The sequence below is a fragment of the Perna viridis genome, chromosome 2 (genome assembly GCF_037379345.1).
Source record: "Perna viridis isolate PV_CMFRI_1.1 ecotype Kerala chromosome 2, ASM3737934v1, whole genome shotgun sequence".
Lineage (NCBI taxonomy): Eukaryota > Metazoa > Mollusca > Bivalvia > Mytilida > Mytilidae > Perna > Perna viridis.
The window spans coordinates 23564062-23590433 of NC_142446.1; the positions used below are offsets into that span (position 1 = coordinate 23564062).

The 26372-nt window shown below is 33.3% G+C and overlaps 1 protein-coding gene across 1 annotated transcript; it reads right to left on the reverse strand.

Annotated features, from left to right (window-relative positions):
• Positions 1-1609: 1609 nt before the first annotated feature.
• Positions 1610-22884, reverse strand: LOC148624145 (acetylcholine receptor subunit delta-like). The gene is made up of 7 exons (XM_088566681.1): positions 22751-22884; positions 10097-10146; positions 9482-9678; positions 8724-8768; positions 7639-7760; positions 5712-6247; positions 1610-4805 (listed from the first exon to the last, which is right to left on the reverse strand). The coding sequence occupies exons 2-7, from the start codon at positions 10119-10121 to the stop codon at positions 4486-4488; spliced, it is 1245 nt and encodes a 414-aa protein (XP_088422807.1). The 5' UTR covers positions 10122-10146; positions 22751-22884; the 3' UTR covers positions 1610-4485.
• Positions 22885-26372: the final 3488 nt, after the last annotated feature.

A 26372-nucleotide genomic window follows, 5' to 3' on the forward strand; every position in this document is an offset into this window, starting at 1 on the left:
GATTTTAAATCGTTTTAGTGAACATACATGACTTGAAATGTTAAGTGACAAATATCAGTATCTTGATTGTTAGAAAGGATTCCTTTTAACTTTTAATTTCAATTTAGATTTAATTGCTTGTTTTAAATGATGAAAAATCCACTACACCAGTCGGGCTGGTGGTTAAAAAATGTATATACTTAAGTAAAAATGAACATGATTGGATAAATGAATATACAAGTAAAACTAATAGGAAATATATTGATTATACAAACCGTTCTTACTAAACGTCATCATTTTCTGTCATGTGCATACATCCACGAGCGTTTTTTTTTCAGAATTAAAATTAGTAATACGACACTGAGGACCTACAGTAAAAGGCGCACATTTTGAGGAGTGTAGAGGTCGAAATAATTTTGTTTTGGTCTGTTTTATGATGTCAGTAATTATTTTGCATGATTTATTGCTATGTCAGATCAAGTACAAAATCAAATATTCAGGCGTTTTTTACATATAAAGTTGAAATTTTCCCATGCTTAATGGTGGGTTTTGATGTTTTAGTGGAGTCCAAGTTGCTCATTTGCTTTTGTTATTTTGTATGTATGATTTTAGTTACTTTATGTTCTTTGTTGTGTATGTCTGTTTTCCATGTCTGGTCTTTGTCCCTGGATTAGATTCTTTAGATTACCGCTATAACATTGGGTCCCTTGATTACTCTTTCAATTCAATTTATCTGTGTTTGGTAATTGACTACCACTTTTCATAATGATATCGCCCAAGTGTGAAATGTTTTGACGGAACCCTTTGTGACTAGTGTAGAGGAGCTGCATCATTGTTGTCAGACTATTACAGGTTTTCACTCTCTTGCAATATGACGGATGACTCTCGTTGAGTAAGGCATGGTGACTATTCGGGTGCACCTGGGGTCACTCCTTTTTTTTTTTTTTTATGGTAGTTCATATTGCTAGTTCCTAGTTTTTGTGTTATGTCCTGCTTTCCTTATCTTCAGTGTTTACACGTAATCTATTTCATTTGGTTCGCAAATTTGTGTATGTAGATCGTCTTTTGCTACATGTTTTCGCGTTATTCCCATGTATTTGGATTTCAACGTGCTTGAATTTTTAGTTGTTCTTGCTTTAGTATTCTGGTCGATATTCAATAGAATAAGTGTCAGTCTTTTTTCCATAAATAATGTTTTGCTGTGTTCTAGCTCAACATTGCTATCCATTAGAACATATACTGTGAAGGTACTTTTATTAGAGGGTACCAATTTTAGTGGTTTAGGCGGAAATATCAGTTCGTGGATTATTGAATTTGTGGATTTGAAACTCTATCAAACAGACGAATGGGAAATTTCCTTTTCGTTTGGAACCAAATTTCGTGGTTAACCAAACCCACAACTACGAAAATTGGTACCCCACGAACAGTAATATTTTCACAGTAATCACTTTTTCCCGACCAATCGGGAGAGTGTACTTTCTGTTTTTGTCTCATAAAACATATTTTGCTTTGTTTTTTTATTTAAAAAATTGTGGTCCAGTAGTTTTTAATGGTTTTAGATGATAAGTGATCAGTGTAAAGTAAATCTGGCCTAAAGTAACACTAAAGAGCAATATTGATTTACTAAGTATCAATTTTTACAACATTTATTTTAACAAAACAAAAGAAGCTTATTACTATATCTATAAATCAAAGGAATTTGAGGTGAAACAAAATCTGGCGGGTGCAACTGAATTTGAAACGCTACGCGTCAGATTTTAAAGTTAACGTAGAAATCATTGTTTAAGGGTAGCAAATCTTTGTAGACGAAACGTTCATTCAATATTCTTTCAAAGATTTTGATGAATTTGTTAAACAGGTTTCTGAAGATTATACTCTATCAATTAAAGTCATAAAAGTTCAGTTATCTACAACTGCTAATAACGATCATATACATAGTTTATGACAATGATATGAATGAGTTGCTATTAAAAAAATAAGCACTATTCACAATTTGTGCATGCGTTATATGAAAACTGAAGGATAACAAATCGTAGTTGAATTAGAAAAGTCTGTTAAAATTGGTAATTCAATATATATTTTGTGACATACTTGTATGAACGAATTATGAACGGTAAGCTTCTAGCAGTTTAAGTATTTCAGACGGAAGCTTGTGAATGAAAACCAGCCGTTTATTACTCATTTTCATAAAGAAAGTTCTTAGGATTGTTTTTCAAAAGTATCCGTTGACTAAGACTTACCATGTTTTTTTTTCTTTTTGCTTTAATGGGTCTATTTGCGTTGACAAAAAAATCTTCAAAGCCAATGGAGATTAATTCTATCTATTATCTTGATCTTGTATTTATCGTTAAAAAGACTTTGTATTTGTCATCAGAACGTTCAATACAAGAATACAATAAAATGGTCCTAAATTTTTCATAAACTTGAATTTTGCTGGTCACTTCTAAAACTTTTCGCGCTTGAAAATCTTTAGATTAGATGTGGCACTATAAAAGTAAGAACAAATAAAATATCACAAATAAAATCCACTCCAAATGATCCAGAGATTAAAAAATGTCTGATCTTAAACTTCATGATTTTTTTAAAATTTACTTTTGCAAATGATAATATTCGCTCTCTTACATTTAACCCTTCCTTTTTGGCATTGCAAAACTTAATAATTAAATATCTAGTTCTTATGTGATTAACACCTCTTTTTACTTTTCTATCCCAATAGACTTGAAATGCTTTATATCATGATATTATGAATATCTACGGACTTAGATCACGATTTCATTTGTCTTTAGTCAGAAAAAAAAGTTCTGCGTGCGCTCTTTTAGCATTGTATCCATTTCTCCTATGTTAACCACATGTTTGAAAATCGTGCAATATACAGCGTACACAACATTAGAATTTTTCTACAGTAGAGATTTCTATCAACTTTTAATATTTTACTCGATCTCCGGCAAAGATCAAAGAATTATAAGTCATACACATGCATGAAACATTTACAATTAAAAGTTCAAATGAGACAAGTCCTTGTCGGTCTTCTCATATACTGAAAAAGTCATTCCCAACATGTGAGGGATAAGCAAATTTTGGACACGGTTTTGCTCAGCATTGTATCAGTCCATTAAATGTATAAAAAAAGAACCTGACATTCCACTTAGTCCACTTGCCACATTCTTCTTAATATGGTGGTTGCTAGTGGGTGGATTAAAGTGCATGGTGTTTTAAGAGCTTAAAATGGTTAAATAGCTGCAATTATACAAAAAATGTACATAATTTAACTCACTGAAACAACTTCAGTACCATTCTGTGTAAGAATCAGGCAATAAGTGGCACATCATTTCCCCCAATTTTGTCTTTTTTGCCACAAATATATTCAATACATCTAGAACATCTGAAAAGCTATTTAAATTTAACCTGAAGCGCCTGTGACGTAGATGTTTTTTGATTGCTTATTTAAGGAAAAAGTGCGGGAAATTTTCCCGCTATTTTTCCATAGTGCATTTCAACTAAATTTGACCTATCAATATCTTATAAAGACAAATTTTACAAACAACTTGTTGGTTATTTCTGGTGGTTATCAGGTATAATAATTGATTAATACAATAAAATCTCTGCGCTTTTTTCCTTCATGTGCCACACCTTATATACATTTTGCCTGATTCTTAGACGGAGAAGTACTTAAATGTTATCGAAAAACGTCTTATCGGCAATCTGTACTTTTTTTTTTTATCTCTTCTATATCTAGTATATGACAAGATATCGAAAACTTGATGTCATGAGACCATCTTTAGAGTTTTGAATGAAAATGACATCACACACCAACATTTTTGTTATGTTGCTAAAAATACATTAAAATGATTAAGAATACAATTATTAGATTACCGATAAATAGTTTGATAGTTACTTTCATTTTGATATCGTTAGTGTCAAAATCAAAACCGAAAGAAATTACAATACTATATTTATCAATCGTCTCCTTTTGTACTGAAGTATATAAGAAATATATCACTGAAACTACATTTAATCATTATTTTACCTCGGGCTGGCAATTTATGTGGCATTGCTTTACCCAGGGCAATAGCAAGAGGTTATATAACGACATAAATGACCAGTCCGTGGTAAAACAATGATAAAATGAAGTTTCTGTGATTTATTTTGATTCTAATGTGACTAGTTTCTTCATATTTTTGAGTTGACGCAGCCAATGCGTTGCACAAAATATTGGTCATGTGTACTTATCACTTTTTTTACCATGGCTGTGGTCTAAAGAGCTTTGAAAGACCTCATAGTAGATTATTAGATATTAGATTTTCTATTCCGATTTTACAAAATGAAGAACACATGGCACTATTTAAATATATGATATAGTGAAACATGGATATGAAAATCACGGTGAAAAAAGTAATGTATTTAACCCATCATATACTCAATATGATATACCAATATCTGAAACAGCAAGTAAACTAACTGAAATCAATTTCCTCCCCAAAATATACGTACAAGCCTCACTAAAAATCAGGTATTGTTAGATTGAACAACATACATGAAAATGAGAGCCATTGTAATAGACACAATAAGTAAAATGTAAATCCAGAAGAACAAAACGTCCATTTTCTCAGCAATGACCGGCCATGTTAGTTTGGTCACATTGAAGCTTTTCATTTCTTTCTTTTCTTCGCAATGGCTGACCTGACGAGACTGTTTCCGATTCTGAAAGACAACCACCACCCATCTTGGTATCTGTTCTTCATCGCTTGTGTGGTGTACACGGAGAACCCATATTGTCAAAAGGATTGAAATCGCTCCAAGCCCAAATATGAACACAAGGTACAAAGCTGAAATGTACAATTTGGGGAATTGTATTTAAAAACTTTTATATTAATGTTTTTTTTTTCATTTACCAAATTACAAAACAATAGTAGAGCACGAACAAATTACCAAGTGTCTTAAACTGACACTCCTTTCGTATAGTAATAGGTGACGTATGGTAGTATTAGATATTGGACAGAAATGTGACATGAATATGCATTAGATGATAGATGAGTGAATTCGATATGTGACAAATAATAAGTGTGTGCTTGTGTGTTCGATTGATTACAAGTGTGTGTTTGATCAATTTTTGATAAATGATAGATGTGTATGATCGATATGTGATATATAGTTAGTGTTTGTGTGCGAACAGCAAATGGCTAAATGCCAGGGGTGTGTTGGTTAGTATTCGATATGTGATAAGTGTTTATGATCGGTATGTGGTATGAGAAAGGTGTCTGTAATCTGTATGTAATGAATGAGAAGGGTGTGGGATCACTTTGTAAAATGTGACATGTAAAATGTCTTTGTGGTCGAATTTGTATTTGTAGTATTATCACCCGTCGATTTGCATAAGATCGTTGATGACAGATTTCTATTCTATTTTTTTTCTATTCAAATCCTAGTTTTTCCAACATGGCTAACGAATACGAATACCAAAGTGTTTAGCATCAGTGTAAACAAATAATAAAATATAACGAAATAAGTGGTGTTTGTTTGTGTAGTATTTAAATTTAAAAGTCTGATTTTTAACAAAAAAATGACTTCATTATGGTGACAAAATATTGTAAAAAGTCAAATGCTTTTTATATTTTCCCCGAGTTGGTATATTAAATTTCTTTAAATCTCATGAGTCTGTCACGGTATCCATAAAAAAAACTGGAAAACAATCGACGTGAAAGGTATAATACAGGTGTATAAAAGGTACTTACAGAGATAACAGAAAGACACAGAAGTACTAGGTATGTTTTCTGATATAATGGTCAGGTAAACAGCGTATGCAAGAAGGACAGTCAAACCAAAGCCATTCTTCTCCCCACAATCTACAGGCAGTCTAAAGACCATCGATATTAATATCGCCATGATAGCGACAGGAGTTAACGTGTTGATCACATGGAATAGGGGTCTTCTCTGCAATTGCAAATTGTAGGTTACACTGGAGAAGGCAGTTCCCTCTATAGAGGTATCATTAGTCTTAGTTCCATATGCACTTAGTAGTTTCCACTCGCCATTTTCTACATAAAAACTCAGTATAACTGGGTTATCGCCTAATTCAAGGTAGACTTCTGTAGCCGTATAAGCCCATGAGCTGACTTTGATGTAGCAATCCTGTGTATCTAGGGGGTAGTATGTAGTATCTGACTCACAGCTTACTTCATAGATTCCAGAGGGGTTCCAAGTGATGTTTCCTTTTTGATTAATACGCATTGGGATATGTTTGTTGTTTATAACGCCCATTTCACGGATTCTATAAGAAAATTTCAGAAGGAACAACTATTCTTGTCCCACGTAGATATTCTAATGTAAATGTTATCTTTTTTATATAAGATTCATGAGAAACCACAAACAACATGATTAAGGCAAATTCCACAGATAACAATCGAAAGGTCAAAAAGGTAGCAAAGGTAGAAAGAGTACAAAAGGAATTAACTAAAACCTAAAAAAAAAAATTCCAAAAGAAAAAAATCAACAGAACAAAAACGCGGACTTCACGGAAAAAGTTGGAAGCATGTAACTGTTTTTCAATGAAGTTACATTATGTCCTTCTTTAAAACCAAACTTTTTGTCTTGAATTGCAAAATAAAGAAAAAAAAAAGATGAAAAAATGAAGTTGTTCCCATAGTAGAGAGTAACACACCATATTGATTGTGTGGCCATTTAATCTTTAAACTTGAGGTGACGTTAGCCCTTCCCTTAACTCTTATTCATGAAAGTTAAGTACGGTACAAAAACTCATTTCTTGTACAATGTACAAGTATATAAGATAAAAACTTCATACAGGGGAATGCTACGTCAGATGAAAATTTGCGATTCTAAGATCTTATAATATTTCATTGTCATATCCTTTCATAAACCAGGAACACGAATTCGTATTGTATGTCCCTGCAGAAACTTTATTTACTCTCCAACGAACTTTATATTTTTAGTATGACCGTAAGATATCGGTTGGAATTTGCAAAATCTAATAAAACATGAAAAAGAAATTATTTTACTTTGAATTAGATACAAAATCTAAAGCCAACGCTTTTTGTAGGTCATGATTTTGTTTGGAATACATAAGATTGAGACAATCACTTAATTTTTGAAAAATATATCATCTTAATGGCGATGAACTTTGTTCTTAAAAAAAAGATGTCCGACTTGACTGTGCATGTGTGCAAGTAACATCAGTGTTCTAAGTGCAACGAGAAAATCCAGAGTTTATTTTCAACCATTTTAAAGAAAAATTGTTTAAACTAACTCAGGATTAATATCATTTCTTCATTATCAATTTTAATGGACATTGTAGCTAATGATGAAAATAATATTTCTACCATCGATAGTCGTTTATTTTCACTTCTATTGTTACAGACGGTACAATTAGAAGCGTGCTATTTAAAGTTCATGTGTTTATATATTTGTATTGAGATTTCTCAACAGAATGGAATACTGCTATACTAATATCAGAAGTTGATATTTTTTCCCTATATCGTAAAGGAGTAACAACGTTTTCCTGCCTAAAACTGCTTGTCGGTAGTAGAAGCTTGTAACATATTACTTCTTGCTCATTAACAACAACAAAACGTTTGAAAAATTTTGAGATTTGCAAATTAAAAATAGTACACTCTAAATACACGTAGTACATAAATCGCTACATACGAGTTTTCAATGACAAGAGCTGGTCTCCAAACGAAATCCTCAGTGCTGAATAGATATTGTATATTCTTGTAGTTTGAGTATTTTGAAGGATTTGACCAGTCCAACCGTCCATCGTTCCAATTCTATAAAAGTTAATTCAGAATATAAAAAGTATCGTCTATTATAAATTGTACCTTCAAAAGTTAAAAATGGTATTCCCCTTGATTAGAAATGTAAGTTTAGAATAAATATAGACGCATACATCATTTGAATTCATAATACCAAATGAGAAATCGTAATGCTTTAGTACTTTAGCAAAATTTAAATACTGTCAAAATGAAAATGTGCCTTTGACAAAACGATATATTTAAGGCAGCATAACATATCTCCATTTATAATATGCTTAAAAATTTGAATTTCATCATTTGGGCAAAAAGGGTGATTGCCCATGTTACTAAGTTTTGATCTACTTTTAAATTCTCGACTTATATCTGTTTTTCTCTCCTGTAATAACTACATATTTCCATTGAAAACTGAAATAATAATAGTGTCATTTTACGTTTGTTTGAATAACACCGATGCTTTATTCCTTGTATTAAACATTGAGCTACAAAATCGGATTCGTATTATTATCAATAATTGCACCAAGGGCTCTTACTGGTTGCCACGTCATAAGTGAAGACGAGCTACAATGAATTTGCTCGTTGGTTTACATTCAACGATAACAGAATGTGATTTGTTTTATAAAGAGAGTGTTTACAATTTAACGATACTCATCACAATAATAATATCCGAACTGACTAAAACCCATGTAGTTAGGTAGATACACGACAAACTATACTTTATGATTGACTGATATATATGTAAGGGGGATAAGGCGAATTGAATGCTAAAGTTTAATTTATGTATTGCATATTGTGTTGTAGTAATGATGAACACATCGATCTAAATCGATGTAAGTGTCCTTTATATAATTATTTATATGAATATTTTTAATATTTGAAATGGTTTTTGTTTTTGTTTTTGTTTTTGTTTTCAAGACGGCAAAATATCTTCTTTGTGTCGAAACATTTCAATAATCAAAAACAGTATTCTTATCTACTTACGATGGACAAGTAACCGGAAACAGAAAGAGCTTGGTCTCTAATGTTCTGAAATCAAATTATTGTCCACATTGTCAAAATTCATTGACTTGCAAACTTTGTTATTTATTCATATTTAATGATTAAAAGATAGTATCAATAACTTATCCCGTCCAAGAAATAAAAATAACTGGCCACGTGATTATTCCGAATCGTGGGACTTTAACTTTCAATATGCTTATATCAAAAGTGAACAAACTAATAATCAACTACCTTCAAATAATACACAATAGTTGATGATAAAGCAGTGTACATAAATACGATCCTTATAATGGTGATTTAAAGCTGATAAAATTCCTGAAATCTGAATACAGATGAATAAGTTCTCTGGTTGTCTAAAATAAAACAATTTGTATGATCACAAAACAATGTTGTTTTATTATAGTCATTAGAAAATATACCCCGTGTAAATGCAAATGAAAAAAAAAAACCAATAAATAGAAAATCGTTCACAAATATCATATAGTATAAGCCTTTGAAATATCTGAATCGAAAGCCCATGTTGTTGATATTATTTTTAGATTTTATCTAGAGTAGCTCTTTTATAAATTTGTTAACCTCTACAGCCTAGATGATTCAAAACTGAAGAAAAAAAAGTTGACCCCGAATGTGTCCATAAAACTTAAGGAACAATGTTTTAATTTTCCTTTTAGTATAAAGATGTTTCAGAGCTAATTGAACATGTACCGCAACAAAGCTAAAGAAAACAGTAAATGGCGTACCAGGTCATTTACTGTCAAAATGGTCAGACTGAGTGATACGTGGACTATTTTGTCGGGTCTTTGGTGAACCTCATATTTGTTGTTTACAAACAGTTCTTCACGGAGCCCCGACTCCAAGGCAATGGAGTAACCAATACCGGTTATACTAGTTAAAAGATCCCCATAACTGACATTGACTAATAGTATGGTAACAATGACTGAAAATAAAATAAATTATTAACAAAAACTGGGGTAATAGAATAAAGTTTTCTACTAGATATTGCATGACAAAAAAACAAGTTATTTTTAAGCATACATGTTTATCAAAAATAATAAAAAAAGGTATTACATGTATAAGTTATTTCTTTATTAAACCCAGTTAGTGACAGCAAGTATTTCATAAGGTTTATAGAATCCTCGTTTTGACTTAGGTACTATAAAACAGCATCAATTTGTGATGTTGTTGATCAAGTGCGAACACAAAATAGGATAAATATAACAAATTCCACATTACGTCAGCATCGCATATTGCTTTAAAAGAAATTTATAAAAGATATATTTGACAATGAAGGCACTATTTATGTTATAATCCAATTCACAAATTATCAACGTAACTTAACGTTAAATGATATTTACACAAAACCAAATATTGCTGGTCCATGACGTTATTTCACAATCTGTGCAATCTGCAATGGTGACAAAAATGAACAATAAAACGAATGTTTTAACAGAAACGTTTTACAAAGTTATATGAAGCCAAATTCAGGCTACATGTCAATGTTACTTCACAACATTACGGTAAAATGGTTAAAGACCATTAAAATGTACAGATACAACACTTGTTGATTTAAAACAGAAATAAACACATAAAGGCTGTCTTGTTTTTTAATTCAAACCGTGGGGAGATGATAACTGCTTGTGATTATCAAAATATAAATCATCGATCATGGTTACATAATAATAGTACAGTGTTATTTTTCATGAATATTATTCTGGGTCGTTAAAACACCGCAAAAACTGATATGTTAAAAATATCAGTCAGTTTAAAAAGAACCAAAAAAAAAATAGTCGTTATGTAATATTAAAACATCAGGTTTGGATTGCAGTTGTAATGACAACAAATTGCGAGGCTGAAAGGTAGAGATCAAAAACATTTTCCACAAATGAGTATTTCCTATAACAGTCATTATGAAAAAAAAATAGAGAATTATGTGATGGTTCTTAATTTTGCTTTAAGTAAGAAACTTGTTAATGGCCGTTATTAACTAAAAGATTCAGGCGGCTTAAATGATGAGGCTACTTTTAAATGAGGAGGCTATTTGTTAAGTGGAAGGTAAGACCACAGTTATAAACATCGTGTGAACAGGATACAGCAAGATGTCAGACCACCGAATAATAAATGCGGGAAGCCGTGCATTACTGGTAACAGCAATAGCTATAATTCTCCATGTCCCAAAATATCACATAGCCAAGGGAGATCAACGGAACACGAGCCCCGATAAGATAGCGAATATTTATCCGAACTCTCCGGTTTATTCAAAGAGTCCAAAGGTTCCGAACTGGTATCAATTCAAGAAATGGCATCTCTGGTGACAAGGAACAGCATAATATCCACATAGTGGTAAATACCGGTCTTTGTGGTTACACAGAAGAAAACACCCTAAAATATAAGTTAACGTACAATTTGGCTATTCAAGAACTGGTATCACTGGTGATAAAGAACAGCACAACATCCATATAATGGTAAATGCCAGTCTTTGTGGTTACACAGAAGACAACACCCCAAAATATAAGTTAACGTACAATTTGGGTATACCACCTGTCCCATTTATCGTCTTGACATACCCCGTTCACTTAAAACTGATATTTTTTTTTATTAAAATAGAAATTGAAAAAGAGAACAAATGTAATTTTACAAATATACTCAAATAAACAATGCAAAAATTTCATATAATAATAATAAGTTCATAGATCGGGTCGACTTTGAAACAAAAGGCGAATACTTAGCAATTTAAAATTCTTATGATTTTAACAGTTCAAATCAAGTATCTGCTCAATAAGTCTAAGTCTGTTATCACTAACGAACATCCGTGAAATACTTTCATGGCTTCCGATTTCACGGTTTCTTGATCATATGAAAGTAGATTATTATGTAAGTCCAGTATACTACCCCTCTTCTGTTGCACTTAGCAGTGCACCAGGCAACACCTGTAAGAAGTTCAAGACGGCCAACATTCTGAAAAAAAAGAACTAAGCAGCAACAGAATCATTGTAAAATTTATTTGAAAGTTAAGCTGATGGTAGGGAATGTGGGTGGGTATTGAACTAGAATGCCCGCAGGTAGTTTAAAGATATGGTACGCTTATGATGTCAAACGTGCTTGATATAAAATACAGACCAACCCACGTAAGGTCGCGAATACATTTCCGGAACAAAAAATGCATTCACTTTTACTTAAACAATTTATCTTTATTTGATCAATTTTATTAACAAAATATTTATCGTTGTGGCAAGTCTAGCCCTGTTTCGCAGGCAAAAGTAAAAACTACGATACTCCACGTCCTATGATACCCCGTGACCGAAAAGATCAACAGAACACGAACCACGAAAAGATAGCGAATATTTACCCGAACTTCCTAGGACCGAGATCAAGTACGTTGGATATCCGATGTTCGATATTCGACTTTTCAATATCAAACTGAATATCAAACGGTAAATTTACTGTTTCATTTTTGATTTGCAAAAATTCAGAACCTTTTGCCCCGAAGCGGAAGAAAAATACCAGCCCATCTATGGTAATTTTGTGATTCGCCACTGCAATATACGCCCCATGAAGACCGAGATCAAGTACGTTGGATATTTGATGTTCTATATTCTTCCATCACCATAGATGGTCTGGTATTTTTCTTCCGCTTCGGTGCAAAAGGCTCTGAATTTTTGCAAATCAAATCCGAAACTCGGATCTTGTAGTTTCTGAACATTACACGTCGCATCGATCAGTCTTATACAGAGCGCTCGAACGGCAGCAACAAAAAGGCCATTGTTCAATAAGTGGCTGAAGCTGATGCAAGGTCACCTTTTTAACGGATATAAAATGATCTACAGCTAAAATTTTCCGGAAGTCTAAGCATCATTTTTCGGGTCTCAAATTTAATGCCCAAAATTGTCAAAACTTCTACAGGTTAAACAGATTTATCGTCAGCTAAAGGAACCCACTCGAGTCGTGCACGCTTTTGAAAATATCATGTGTATATTGACAATGTAGCTTGTCTGCCGCCTCAATAACGTAGCCATAAAGACAATGGATCATGTTTTCATTATTACTTTGAAACAATGGAGACCGTCGAAAACTTTTTGAAAATAGAGCAATTTATGGAGGCACTAATCGGAAGCCATTTGTCATAGTTGTGTTTTTTTTTGTGTGTGTGAAAACTATTGACCAAACTTTACGACAAACGTGATGGCTTTTCATTCAGAATTGTCAACTTTCCTTTCATCTGTGGCAACATCCCTTCGGCTCCTACGTATGGAGTGTTCATATCACAACTCATACGTTATGCCAGAGCTTGCCGAAACTACGCAGACTTTTTGTATCGAGCTAGAACTCTAACAAATAGGCTTCTGGAACAGGGTTATGTTGCTACAAGATTGAAGTCATCACTACAGAAGTTTTATGGTCGTCATCATGAACTCTTGGATCGTTATGATGTATCCATCAGCACCATGAAAACTGATTTATTCAACGGGTCATAGTTTTCCTTTCCTCGTTTGTCTACCCCGGACTTGACTTTTTATGAGCAACTCGGCGGGTGTTTCTAGAAAAGCAGAGAACGCTTACCCTATCGGTGCATCTGGTCCATGCTCCCAGTTTTTAGTGGAGTCCGAGTTGCTCATTTGCTTTTGTTACTATGTATGTATGATTTAAGTTACTTTATGTTCTTTGGTGTGTATGTCTGTTTTCCATGTCTGGTCTTTGTCCCTGGATTGCATTCTTTTGATTACCGCTAGAACCTTGGTTCCCTTGATTACTCTTCCATAAAAAAAAACAACCGACTAATGGAAGTCAGATTCAGAAACTCTTCAGCAATCTAAATGCACTCTTTGTGTCTGCCATACTAGTATAGCGCGTATATCCCATCACGTTTAACCATATTTCTACTGCGTCATCAACTAGCGTATCTGTTTGAGGAAAGCAAAATTTTTGGTAGTAAAAATCGTTTACCGAGGGATAAGACGCACTGTGAATTAACCTAGTAAAATTGCCACTCTTCGGCGATTGATAGTTGGTAGGGACGGGGGGGGAGTGGAATGGTCCTTCAACTATACAAAGCTTTACCTATTTTTCAATTGATTTCCGAGCTACTTCTGGGTACTCAGAAACACTTATAGACATTGGGGATTGGATGAGCAGTCTTGTGCCGGAATAGTGTATTTTGAAGCCATATTTAAACCCGTATTCTCCTTAGCAACATGCTTTCTAGTGGTTTTCCGACCACATTACCCAAAATAAGGGAAGAGCCCAAAGAAATAGATATGTTAATTTGGATTATGGTTCTCCATTATTTGATTGAATTTCTTTACCAAATTTAGCCGGGGGCATTCATCCGTGCACTTTGAACATTCATGCGCTAATTTTCACCATGCTGCGAAGTCGCTCATCTCCCTTATTGTAGCTCAAACAGATACGAAAAAAAGGTGGCATTAGAAATTTGTCCTTTTTATGTATGTTATGAACATTTTGTGTAATTATTACATACAAATGGCTGTTGACTGGTGTTATTAACCGATCTTTATGGAATAGATACATAAAGCAACCACCGCTCTATATCAATAACATTCCACGATAATTTGACCTTACTTTGCAAAATCTATATTGTTCGTCATAAGAAACCTAGCCTAATGCCACACCCTTTACGAGCAAGGCACACATTTTTTGCATATATTTTTCAAGTTTTCATTTTCAAGCAAAATGAAAAATTTCCAACGATGTTAGAACTGTCAAATTTGCGATGAAAAATTTTTGGTCGTTCCCTCCGCGGGATTCCCAACGATGTTGCAATCTGTTGTTTGGCCTACTTACACGACACCCAGGCCCAAACACCCTTGCATATTGCCTTTCATAGTATTTGAAATATGTGAAGTATCATATAACGTACCCATACCCGGTCTCTGAAATGCTGTGAACAGCATGATCACTCAGTGGTAATGTTTTCTGTATTCATCGTCTGGACATTTTTGTTTCGTCCTCGTGAGGTCTCAAGATTATCCATGGGTGTGGCTTGCTTATCTGTCTGTCTGAGACAAATTCTGATGGGTCTCTCAATAAAACGCTAGCCTGATTTAATAAAGATCTTTCGGCTACAGTTCGTGTTGTAGGACGCTCTATCTATAGTCGTAAGTTCTTTGATGGGCCGGCATTACAGAGTCTGTCTCACCTGTTGTATCATTTCTTCATTTAAGCAACCTTCTTACATTTATTGTTGTTTTGCTGAGGAGTTTGAAACTTTTGCGTCGGTCTTCGCTAATTTTTACAGGTTTCACTCTTATATTGCAATCGAATAGTGCAGGATGATTATTTTGTCTTTTTTTTTTATCAAGAATGCCGGCAGTTGGCTTTAGAATATAACACGCTTATGATGTCAAACGTATTTCATAAAAATTGAAACCAAGTCCCGGAAGTTTGTGAATATATTTTCGGAACGAAAACACATTCATTTTTACTTTTAAAAATATCTTTCTAAATTCTACTAATTATGAGCCATGACAACTACGTAGCAAACGAACGATATAAATATTAAAGGATGCAACGAAGTCAACTACAAAATCAGTGTTTTATGCGTTGAATTTGAAATAAACCTGTTGTGTCTTTTCCCCGTTACACAGTAATTTTTGGTGGGACATTCTTTACTGATTATGGTGTGTTATTGTTAGATGCAATTTACATATTAACAAAATATCGAAAACAGATAAGTTCTTAACTTGAGACCTGTTTAAAAATCTTTAGAAAGATGTTTTTGTCAAAATAAAACCAAGATCAATTAAGGACATATTGAGACCACACTGTATGATTCTTTTGTCTTGCCTTTCTTGGTTTTAAATCGTAAAACATAATCAAGAATTTCATAATTAAAATACAAAACAAGAAACAAAAAAAAACGAAAAAAAAAAGAAAAAAAAAACCACAAAACAACACAAAACAAGAAGTTTTAACAAATTAGATATTAATTTAAATGGTTTTCACAAAAATTACTCTTTCACACATTTGGGTCGATACCGCTGATGGTGGATTTTGTTCCCGATGGTATCATCAGCTCAGTTATACAATTTAAAAGGTTTTAACTAGAATTACTCTTTCACACAACTGGATTGAAACCGCTGCTAGTGGATTTTGTCCCCGATAGTATCATCAGCCCAGTTATACAATTTAAAAGGTTTTAACAAGAATTACTCTTTCACACAACTGGATTGATACCTCTGGTAGTGGATTTTGTCCCTCGAGAGTATCATCAGCCCAGTTATACAACTTAAATAGTTTTAACAAGAATTACTCTTTCACACCCAGTTGAGAACGCTAACACGTCAATTCCAACAAAAAGTATACAATCACACGTTCAGTCTGCAGACCAACTATTCAAGTACAAATATTCTGACAATATTAATGGAATCAAACCATATTCCATCGCTTTAAATGATATATTTGACTACAAAGATGATGAACCACATTGTACTTTATCAAAATGTGGTATTAAAAATTGCAAAGCATGCAACATTCTAATAACCGACACTTTGTTTCGTAGTACCCTTACGAACAAAACCTTTCTCACAAGAAGTCACGATGACTTAAGTTGAAAATCAAACTTAATATATGGATTAGAATGCAACGTATGCGGTCTAATATATGTTGGTTAAACATAAGAAATTGAGGTCATCGTTTGGGAATTAATACCACCAAATTCCCGACAGTTTATCAACATTTTAATCAACAAGATCATTCAATCCTCTCAATGAAAGTTCGCATTTTAGAAAAAAAATTACCATCCGACGAACAGTCACGTTCTAAGTCAAAACTATCGTAGGGAAAGAAAGGAATACTGGATACACAGAGTAGGTACTGTAATATCTTACGGGTGCAAAGACAAAATCAAAAGTATAGGAAACCTTTCAAGCAAATATAACAATAGCATAAATGTGATGATTTTATTTGACAAAAATCCAAGACGGAAATGGAGTCAGGGCCATCGCCACTATACGTCACCAAAGATACATGATGTCTCCATAGATGATCTTCTTCCTTTTATACAAAAACCTCTTGGACTTCATCATATTCGAACAAAACTCTTGTCTATACCGCTCACTCTACTGCACTCCCTTTACAAAACACTCCTGTTTCTGAACCTAACTCATCATTATACAGACTTGTTGCCATCATTTTGGATATTGGTTACCACAGACCCTTTTAACCAGTTTGTGTAAAAGTCAAGATGATGAAAAAATATCATTTCTTCTACCGTTTGTCAACAAAGGTATAGATGCAATTAATTTGGCTAACATCCTCCATCACAAAAACGTGACCAACAAAATTCCCCCATATTTCAAGGACAAATCAATACCGATTATTTCTTATTCCTATACTTCATCCATTGCATTTCAAAATTTTCAATTATAAAAGGCTATCGCAGAACCTCAAGATTGAGGACTTCAAGGCTAAACCACGTGACTGTTCTTGCAAAAACTCTCCATTCCAATATGGTCCTTCCGGTCACGTCGTCACGAGAGATTTAACCACCATCGAAAACGGATCTCTGGGTAATATCCTTTCTAAAGGTCCCAAGTACCGTGAACCTCGCTCCATAAAATGGAATTATAACTTTGAAGTTCTTATTGATGCAGTAGAGGACTACGCACGAAAATGGATAAAACGAGAAGAAGAAGAAATTTATTCTCTGTCAGAGTGGATAAAAGCCGTGATGTCTTTAATTTTTTAACTAATGAAAGTTTTTATAGGTCAATAAGTGCCAATGCTACATCAGTTTTCAAAGACCCCGATGAAGCAGAAACATTGTCTACTATACATGACTGATATTTGATCGCCATCATGAACTGGTGGATCGTTACGATGTATCCAACTGCACCATGAAAATTGATTTGTTCATCGTGTCATAGTTTTCCTTTCCTCTTTCGTCTACCCCGGACTTGACTTTTTATGAGCAACTCGGCGGGTGTTCTTAGAAAAGCAGAGAACGCTTACATGACCGGTGCACCTGGTCCATGTCTCAGATTTCAGTGGAGTCCGAGTTGTTCATTTGCTTTTGTTACTTTGTATGTATGATTTTAGTTACTTAATGTAATTTGTTGTGTATGCCTGTTTTCCATGTTTGGTCTTTGTCCCTGGATTGCTTTCTTTTGATTTCCGCTAGAACCTTGGTTCCCTTGATTACTCTTTCAAACAGCTGATAGGCATATTCGATTTCATTTTAAGCCAATGCTGTTCACAATGTGCTCGAATGCTGATCGATGACCAACTGAAAATGTAAACAAATGTCGTTGGCGAAATACAAAAATACCAATTATAAAATGAAAACGTCAAATGTCTGTATTTTAAACAATTGTTGTTTTAATGAGTTATCTCTCATCGGCAGAACCAAATATTTAGATAATTTAAGATTTAAAAATGAAGTATGGAAATTTTTATCAACAGTTCTAGATTTTAGGTAACATTAAAGTGTAATATATAAAATCCTCCGTATAAATTTGTATCTTAATGGGCTAGAAAAACTATGAATTGTGAAATATAATTACGCAAGAACATTTACAAGTGTTTAATTAACTTTAGTCTATAAAATGGAATTATATGTATTGGTTAACGTCATATAACTTGTAAAATTACTATAAGGCAAACAATCTCATGAGATAACGTTCTTCATTTGCCATAGGAAATATATAACCCATTCTAATCAATTATGTCCTCCTTTATATCCGAATATTAGAAATATAATCGCCCGTACAACTCCGGGTAGAGGAATGATAAAAACGTATCGTAAAGTATATTATCCTCTGGATAGATGTGCATATTTGTAACGGCAAAATTGAAGCTTTTGTGTTACATTAATTTGATCTTTATAGCGTCAAAGCAAAACTAATTATTTATTGTTTGCTTTGGATTTTTTTTTGTTCTAAACTGCAACAGACATTTTGACAAAAGCAACTATTTTGGGTTTCAAATTAATTAAATGTTGTGCTGTTAATATGCCGTCGCTATCATATTATTTTAATTACTTCCAATGTTTAAGCGTTGTAATATTGTTGAATATAGACAATACTTTTCTTTTGATTCAATAAATAATGTAAATAATGTAAATAATGTAATAGGTTCTATCAGAGGTTGCTTTAATTACGTTTTGTCAGGTATTGTTGCATATTTTTCACCAATCTCTTCGATACGAAAATTTCATTTGCTAGAACGAAATGGTTGTTGATGTTATATTTATTAGGATACAAATGTTTTGTATAATTACCAAAATGTATTTAAAAACCATAAAAAATGTAGAAAAAAAAATAATGAAAGTATTTAAACAAGGCATGTAAATTTTAAAACAAATATGGTCAGGAAAGTAAAGGCAACAAACGATGAAACTTAATCGACAACAATTTCACAGCGTTTTTTTTTAAGTATTCTACGGTCAAAGATGACTTGACTGGCCAATATGGAATGTCAGTTCCTAACATGAAAATTGACCAATGTCTGTCTTGATGTTGATGTTTATTATTTCTTTTTTACAGACAAAACGCGTTTCCATAAGTTACAGGAAAGTTACCCACTATTATAGAGCAACATAGCTCACTATTTCTGATTTTAGTAAAATTTATGCTGCTCATGTATACTGGATATATTTTTATCTATTAGTGTGTATTATATGTTATTCGTTGCTATTTTCTTCATTTCGTAACTGTATATTTTCAAAGAACTCCCTTTTTTATTTGAAAACAAAAACGTATGTTTACTGCTTGTTTTTGAATAGTTCTTAAGTATAAGTGTTTGTAGGAATCAGGCAAAATGAGAAAAATCAGAATCATGCAAGTCAAAAACCAACTGATCTGACAATGTAATAGGAGTCAAGGATATTTTCTCTATTTGAAAATAACACTATTTAACCTCTGCATCACTGGCTTTGCTAAAACATATTAGAATATTAGAAAAATAAGGTTTTTGACAGAATTATCTGCCCTTGAAATGTTCATTTTCAGTGCATTTCAATGAAATTGTAACTCAATGGTCCAGCATAATATAAAAAATCTTGTCTGTTTTCCTTAATTCTGATGGTGCAAATAGTCAAATTACGCTATCAAAATTACGGGTTTTTTTCATACCATGTTTCACCCACTGCCTGATTCTTACAGGGACTGACACTTAATATGTATTTTTATCATGAAAAAAAAGCCAAAAATGAAGAAAGTTGTTTTGTATTTTGAGAACACAGAAAGTTGAGAAACATTAATGTCAAACAAGTAGAACTGGTGAATGAACTACAAAGGATAACAAAAAAAGAAAACACGAGAATAGACAACACCGTGCCACACCGCTCACACACATCTCACTATAACTTAGACGTATGGAGGTTGATATCAAAATTGCCGAACTGATTAAATCTAGGCAATAGTCAAAAGAATTTTCAAAAGGAATATCCGCATAACAAATGGCAATATCAGGGTAAAAGGAGGAAAGTTGGAAACCACCGCTTATGTCAACAGATATGAACAATTCACCAAAGTTTCATAAAGTTGGTGAAAGTGTTTTTGAGTTATTGCCCGAAGTGTGAACGGACGGACGGACGGACAACGGTATACCATAATAAATCCTGTCTTAGACAGGCGTATAAAAAAAAACAAAACAAAAACAAACGAAAAAAAAACAAAAAAAAAAAACGGACGTGACATCAGGTGGTCCGAAAGGGTAACATGTTGTTAAACATTTAATCTAGTTACAAATAAAACTTATTCCATTTCTTATTTCTCACCTTTTAAAACTGCTTTTTAAAACTGCTTTGCATTTATTCTGTATTATGAATTAATCTTCTACTTCCACTCAAAAAGAGTTAATAACAATCATGAAAGCTTACACATTTTTTTAAATATTTTTTACCTCCGTATTTCAAGTGCTCTTTATCTGTTTCTCTTGGCCAATCTATACTCTCTTGTGTACTATTATTTACATTAAGTGCAAAATTATCTTTAAGGATATATTGGTTGCCATCCTTGAACGATATTCAGTGGGCAATAGAGTTGAGTAAAAGTGTTATCATAAAGAAAAATCAATCATTTGAACTTATTGTGGAAAGTCTTAATTTCAAGAACAAAAATGTTATCTCGTCTTATTTTAGCAGCACATAAATAAAAGTAGTTCTCCAATTAAAACAACAATTGTTATTTTTCTAAACTGTTCAATAAGGGTAACAACAAAATTACCGAACAATAATCCGATTTATAATCAAGTCGAGTATAAAAAAAATCTGGCAAAATAGATATTATTCCGCCTGAGCAGCTGGAACCGCAATGGCCCTGACTTGGTACAGGCACTTCAGACGAAATGGCGGATTAAATCTAGGTTTTAAAGCGCAAAACCTCCCTCTTCTATTGCGGCGTGACTATATCAGTTGTGATAAAAAAAGAATTTCAATTATTGACTATTAACATCTCTTGCTATATCAATGATATGAGCATGTCTCGTGGTTCTTGCTCATTATTGACGATCAAAACTTTTTTCTGTCCAATTCGGTGTGATGTCGGTCATTTTGTTTCATAAATGTTCCACTCATTTATTTCAAATATACGTTAAAATATTAGATTATAATACAATGATATCCCTATCAAATCATTTCATATAAAGTAGAGAGTGTGATCAAGGGAACCATGGTTATAGCGGTAATCTAAAGAATGCAATCCAGGGACAAAGACCAGACATGGAAAACAGGCATACACAACAAAGAACATAAAGTAACTAAAATCATACATACAAAGTAACAAAAGCAAATGAGCAACTCGGGAATGCCATTAATGATATAAAAAAAATCTAGATGAATTTTAAAGCATTCTTTGTTTCACGTTTTAGGTGTCTCATTTTTATTCAGGTATATTGAAAAGTGACTGATAAAAAAGAGATACAGTTCACATAACTATATTATTTCCTTGCATGTAGTGGTACAGACAACAAAGAGGAGAAGTCAGCGTTAATAGAAAGAAAAAAAAACATTGGCAAAAGGTGTTAGGCGTCAGTCAGTTGGTGAAGCAATGCATAAAAAGAATCCACTATTTTACGAAATGAAGCACTAAAAATGAAAATTTCATGGGCAGATAGTTTTGTCAAAAAATCTCATTTTTATAATATTCTATTGTAAAATTTTTGAGCAAATCCAGTGTTGCAGAGATCCAATAATGGTCTTTTCAAAAGCATCCTTGAGTGAAATTATATTGTCAGACCGGTGAGTTTATGACATGCATGTTTCTGATTTTTCCAATTTTGCCTGATTCTTTCAAAACCTTACACTTTATAACAATGTTATTCCTAGTTTAATATCTGCATTAAATAATTAAATGTATTAAATATGGAAGGACAAAAACACGAAAATAACATGCGTACAAATCTTAGAAAGATTGTGTTTTCTATCTCTAGATTTCAGCCATTTCTACAAGAAGTATTTATTAATAAATGTGGCAATTTATAAGTAAAGTATAACTGTTTGTTGCACATAAAATGCTTTATATTGTCAAAGTTTCCCATAAATGATCCCGGCAATAAAGTGACTGATACAAAATGACCTAACTGACTTGACTAAAGTGCTTTGAATCAGAGAAAATAAAAGTCATTGTAGATAAGTTTCTCTGATCCGAGCCTTTGTTGTCTTTGTACTGCTCCTGTCATTATAGAGGAAAATGTAGTTTAATTAATGTTGCAGCGAATACATTTATTAAAAAATTAAATAATGATTACCATAGTACTACAATATGAAACCATAAAAACAAGAACAATTAAAAAAACTGTATGAAGTGATTGCTTAAATACAATAATTGAAGATAAATGTATGTAGTGATTACCGCTTATTAAAATAGTTTTATTCAATGTAAGTACTGTAAATGAAATATATTCATAGAGCATCTATTTTAGCATTTAAAATGAACTACACGGAATGATTCGTTCCTTTTCCGTAATTAAGTGATGTGCGATAATATACAAAATGAAATAACTAATTGATAAATTCACGATAAGAGAAAAAAAAACAGTGCTTATTTACTTACTTGAATCGCAGTTGGATTAAAATTGTCAGGTTTAAAAGTAGAGACAAAGAGATCTGTCTGTAATCATTCAGTTTGGTGAGAAAATGTCCATGCAACAATACATGTTTAAATGTCCTTCTCTCACTTTACCGACGCTCTAACTGACGTAAAATGATGATACCTTGGTTGTAGTTCCGTGAATATTGAATATTTAATGAACAGGTAAAATAAAAGGTATCCGTTATGTAAGCTGCATCCCAATGATATCAGACTAATAATTATCTAAAAACAAAATTGGGAAAATGATGGAGCGTCAAATTATTTTCGATTCTTCAAGTTTGCTTTTGAAAAGTATAATAATGGAATTGACAGTTTCAAACTGTTAGCACCATTTTAAAAGAAAAAAAAACCTTTTTGTGCGGGACAACTTATCTTGTCATTTTAACTTCATTGTTAACAAAACAGTATTGACGAAATTAAGTAATGTTTTATCTTTGCTAAAGTGCATCTTCGACCAATTTGTAAATTAGATGGGATTTTAAGAAAGGAGTTTCATTGCATTTTGTTTTATACGCCCCCGAGATAATACAAACATACAATCCTTTTCCAATAAATCTGCGGTAAAAATAGAGGGTTTTTATCAAAATAATGAATAACAGAAATTCTAATAACTTCATAACAGAAATGACGTAAATAATGTTAAATACCAAAAAAAAAAAAATATATACATTGTAATGCAGCGAGCATAAAAAATCTTTTAATTACGCGTAAAACGAAACTCCGGAAATTTGGATTCGGTTAATTTTAAAAACGCTGTAAATTTGGATGCATATATATATTTGACGACTATTCGCTACACTGCCCCATTGAATCAAATTGATATAGGGAAAAATAACGTAGCATAGAAGTGTCCGAACAATTCTCAACGATGTTAAAAACTGTCAAAGCAAATTTTTGGTCTTTCCCTCCGCGGGACTCGAACTCGTACCGCTGTGACATCTATGACAACACCGCCTGCACAAAGTCCAGTGCCCTAGACCACTCGGCCTGCTAGGATATATAAAATATAGCATTCGATAGCTGGGTCATTCCTCCTCGGAGGATAAATCAAAGTTTATAACTTAGTAAATGATGTATGGCAGTGCGAGATAGCTCATCTAGGTGTTATAATGTAGGATGGAGGCTCAAATTAACGATACATGTCTCAACAAATCAATATCATTTATACATACGTCGAAGAATGTAAAGACTCTATTCGCTACTCTGCTCCATCGGATCAAATTGATATATTTATATATATACCCACATATATATTTACTAGCAAGTAAGATAGTAGAGTTGCCTCAAACCATTAGACTTCTTATATGTATTATATACTTGGTGTGGCTGTATTTGTATACTGCTACTGTTACTGTCTCCATTGTCTTACTCGATACCATCAGAAATTGTCCTATTCGTGTGCTAATGTTTGCGCTCTAGATTTACTTACGAGGAAGTATCACTCTGTTAACGAAAGCTATATTATTATATAGCCTAGTTCGCCGAATGGTCTAGATCGTTGGACTTAGTGCAGGCGGTGTTGTCATAGATGTCAGAGAAGAGAAAGGGTTCGAATTCCGCTGAGGAAGCAATCAAATTTGCAATTTTTTAAGTTAGGGTGTAATTGATGGGTTACATTGCTCCATAGGATCACATTGATACAAGGAAGATAATTCAAACGTATAGAAGGGTCTGAAAAATTCCCAACGATGTTAGAACTGCCAAATTTGCGATGCAAATTTTTGGTCGTTCCGTCCGCTGGACTCGAACTCGTACGGCTGTAACATCTATGGCAACAACGTCTGCACAAAGTCCAGCGCCCTAGACCACTCGGCCAGCTAGGCTATATAAAAATATAGCTTTCGCTGGCCGAGTCATTCCTCCTCGGAGGATTAATCTAGGGCTCTAACTTAGTACACTATGTATGGTAGTACAGGACATTTCATCTAGGTGTTATTATGTAGGATAGAGGATCAAATTCATGATGCATGTGACAACAAATCAATATTATACAAATGTCTCAGAATGTGACGACTCTATTCGCTACACTGCTCCATCGGATCAAATTGATACTTATAGAAGGGTCTGAAAAATTCCCAACGATGTTAGAACTGTCAAATTCTTTGGAAGTTCCCTCCGCGGGATTCGAACTTGTACCGCTGTGACATATATGGCAACACCGTCTGAACAAAGTCCAGCGCCCTAGACCACTGTATATACGCCACAACGCCAGAATTCTGAATTTGATGCGAGGTCGCAAGTCTGCGATGCAAATTTGGTCTTTCCTTCAGCAGGATTTGAAGCCCTTCTCCTCTCTGATATCTATGGTAACACCGCCTGCACTAAGTCCGACTTGATAATATATAGCAAGTTTGGTGCTATATATATTGTTGAGAATTTTTCGTTATTGATTGTTCGGGTAACAATCGACAGTTGAGAAAGAGAGGAATATTGGATACGCAGGCTAGGTACTACAATACCTTCCGGGTGCAATGAAAACATCAAAAGTATAGGAAACCTATCAAGCCAATAAAACAATAATGCACCTTCTACATTCCCTTTACAAAACGAATCTTAACACTCCTGTTTCTGAACCTAACTCATCATTATACAGACTTGTTGCCATTATTTTGGATATTGGTTTGACAGACTCATTAAACCAGTTTCTGTAAAATGCCTCATATTTCAAAGACAAATCCATACTAATTATTTCATATTCAAACAATTCACCCATTGCATCCAAAATTTTCAGTTTATAAAAGGCTATTGTAGAACCTCGAGATTGCGAACTTCGAGGCTTAACCACCTGACTGTTCTTGCAAAAACTCTCCATTCATTTTAATTTGGTCCTTCCGGTCACGTCGTTACGGGAGATTTATCCATCATCAAAAACGGATCTCTGCCTAATATCCTTTCTTTCTAAAGCCCAAAGAAACATCGTTTTACATCCAATATTTGTTGTCAGAGGTAGACGTAGAAAATAATAGCAGTGACCTATACTGCTTACACACTCTCAAAAGAAGAGGTGGTGGAAAACCATAAATCTGTGCTATCCTCTTTTGGTCTCTCACTGCCAAGGACGATTGTGATTTACCGTCTAGGTACTGGATTCCTAAACTCCACAAGAATCCATACAAACCATGTTACATGGCTAGATCTTCAAAATGTTCTACCAAACCTCTTTCAAAACTTTTAACTTCTATACTCATAGCTGTCAAAGAGGGTCTGCAGTCCTACCACAACACTTTTAACTCTCGTAGTTGTATTAATTCAAGGTCGGTCCTGAAAAATTCGAAAGATTTTTTGGAGACGACCTGTTTAAGCCTCTAGAGTTTCTTGTACTTTATCTTATAATTTTTTTTTATGTAAACAATATTTTTGCTAAATTAATGTTGTCCTTGATCTTGTGCAAAGCTTGGACCCTTTAAATACACCCATTTTACTTTATTTCACACCTACTGTTGATTTCAAATTAATGAAATCACGAAAAAATCTTTGTATGTGGCTTTTTGTACATTACGATTGTACATGCAATTGACTTATTTGACATTAATTTCACGCATAATAGCGTAAAATACATCGTGTCCAGGTAATACAAGTTAGT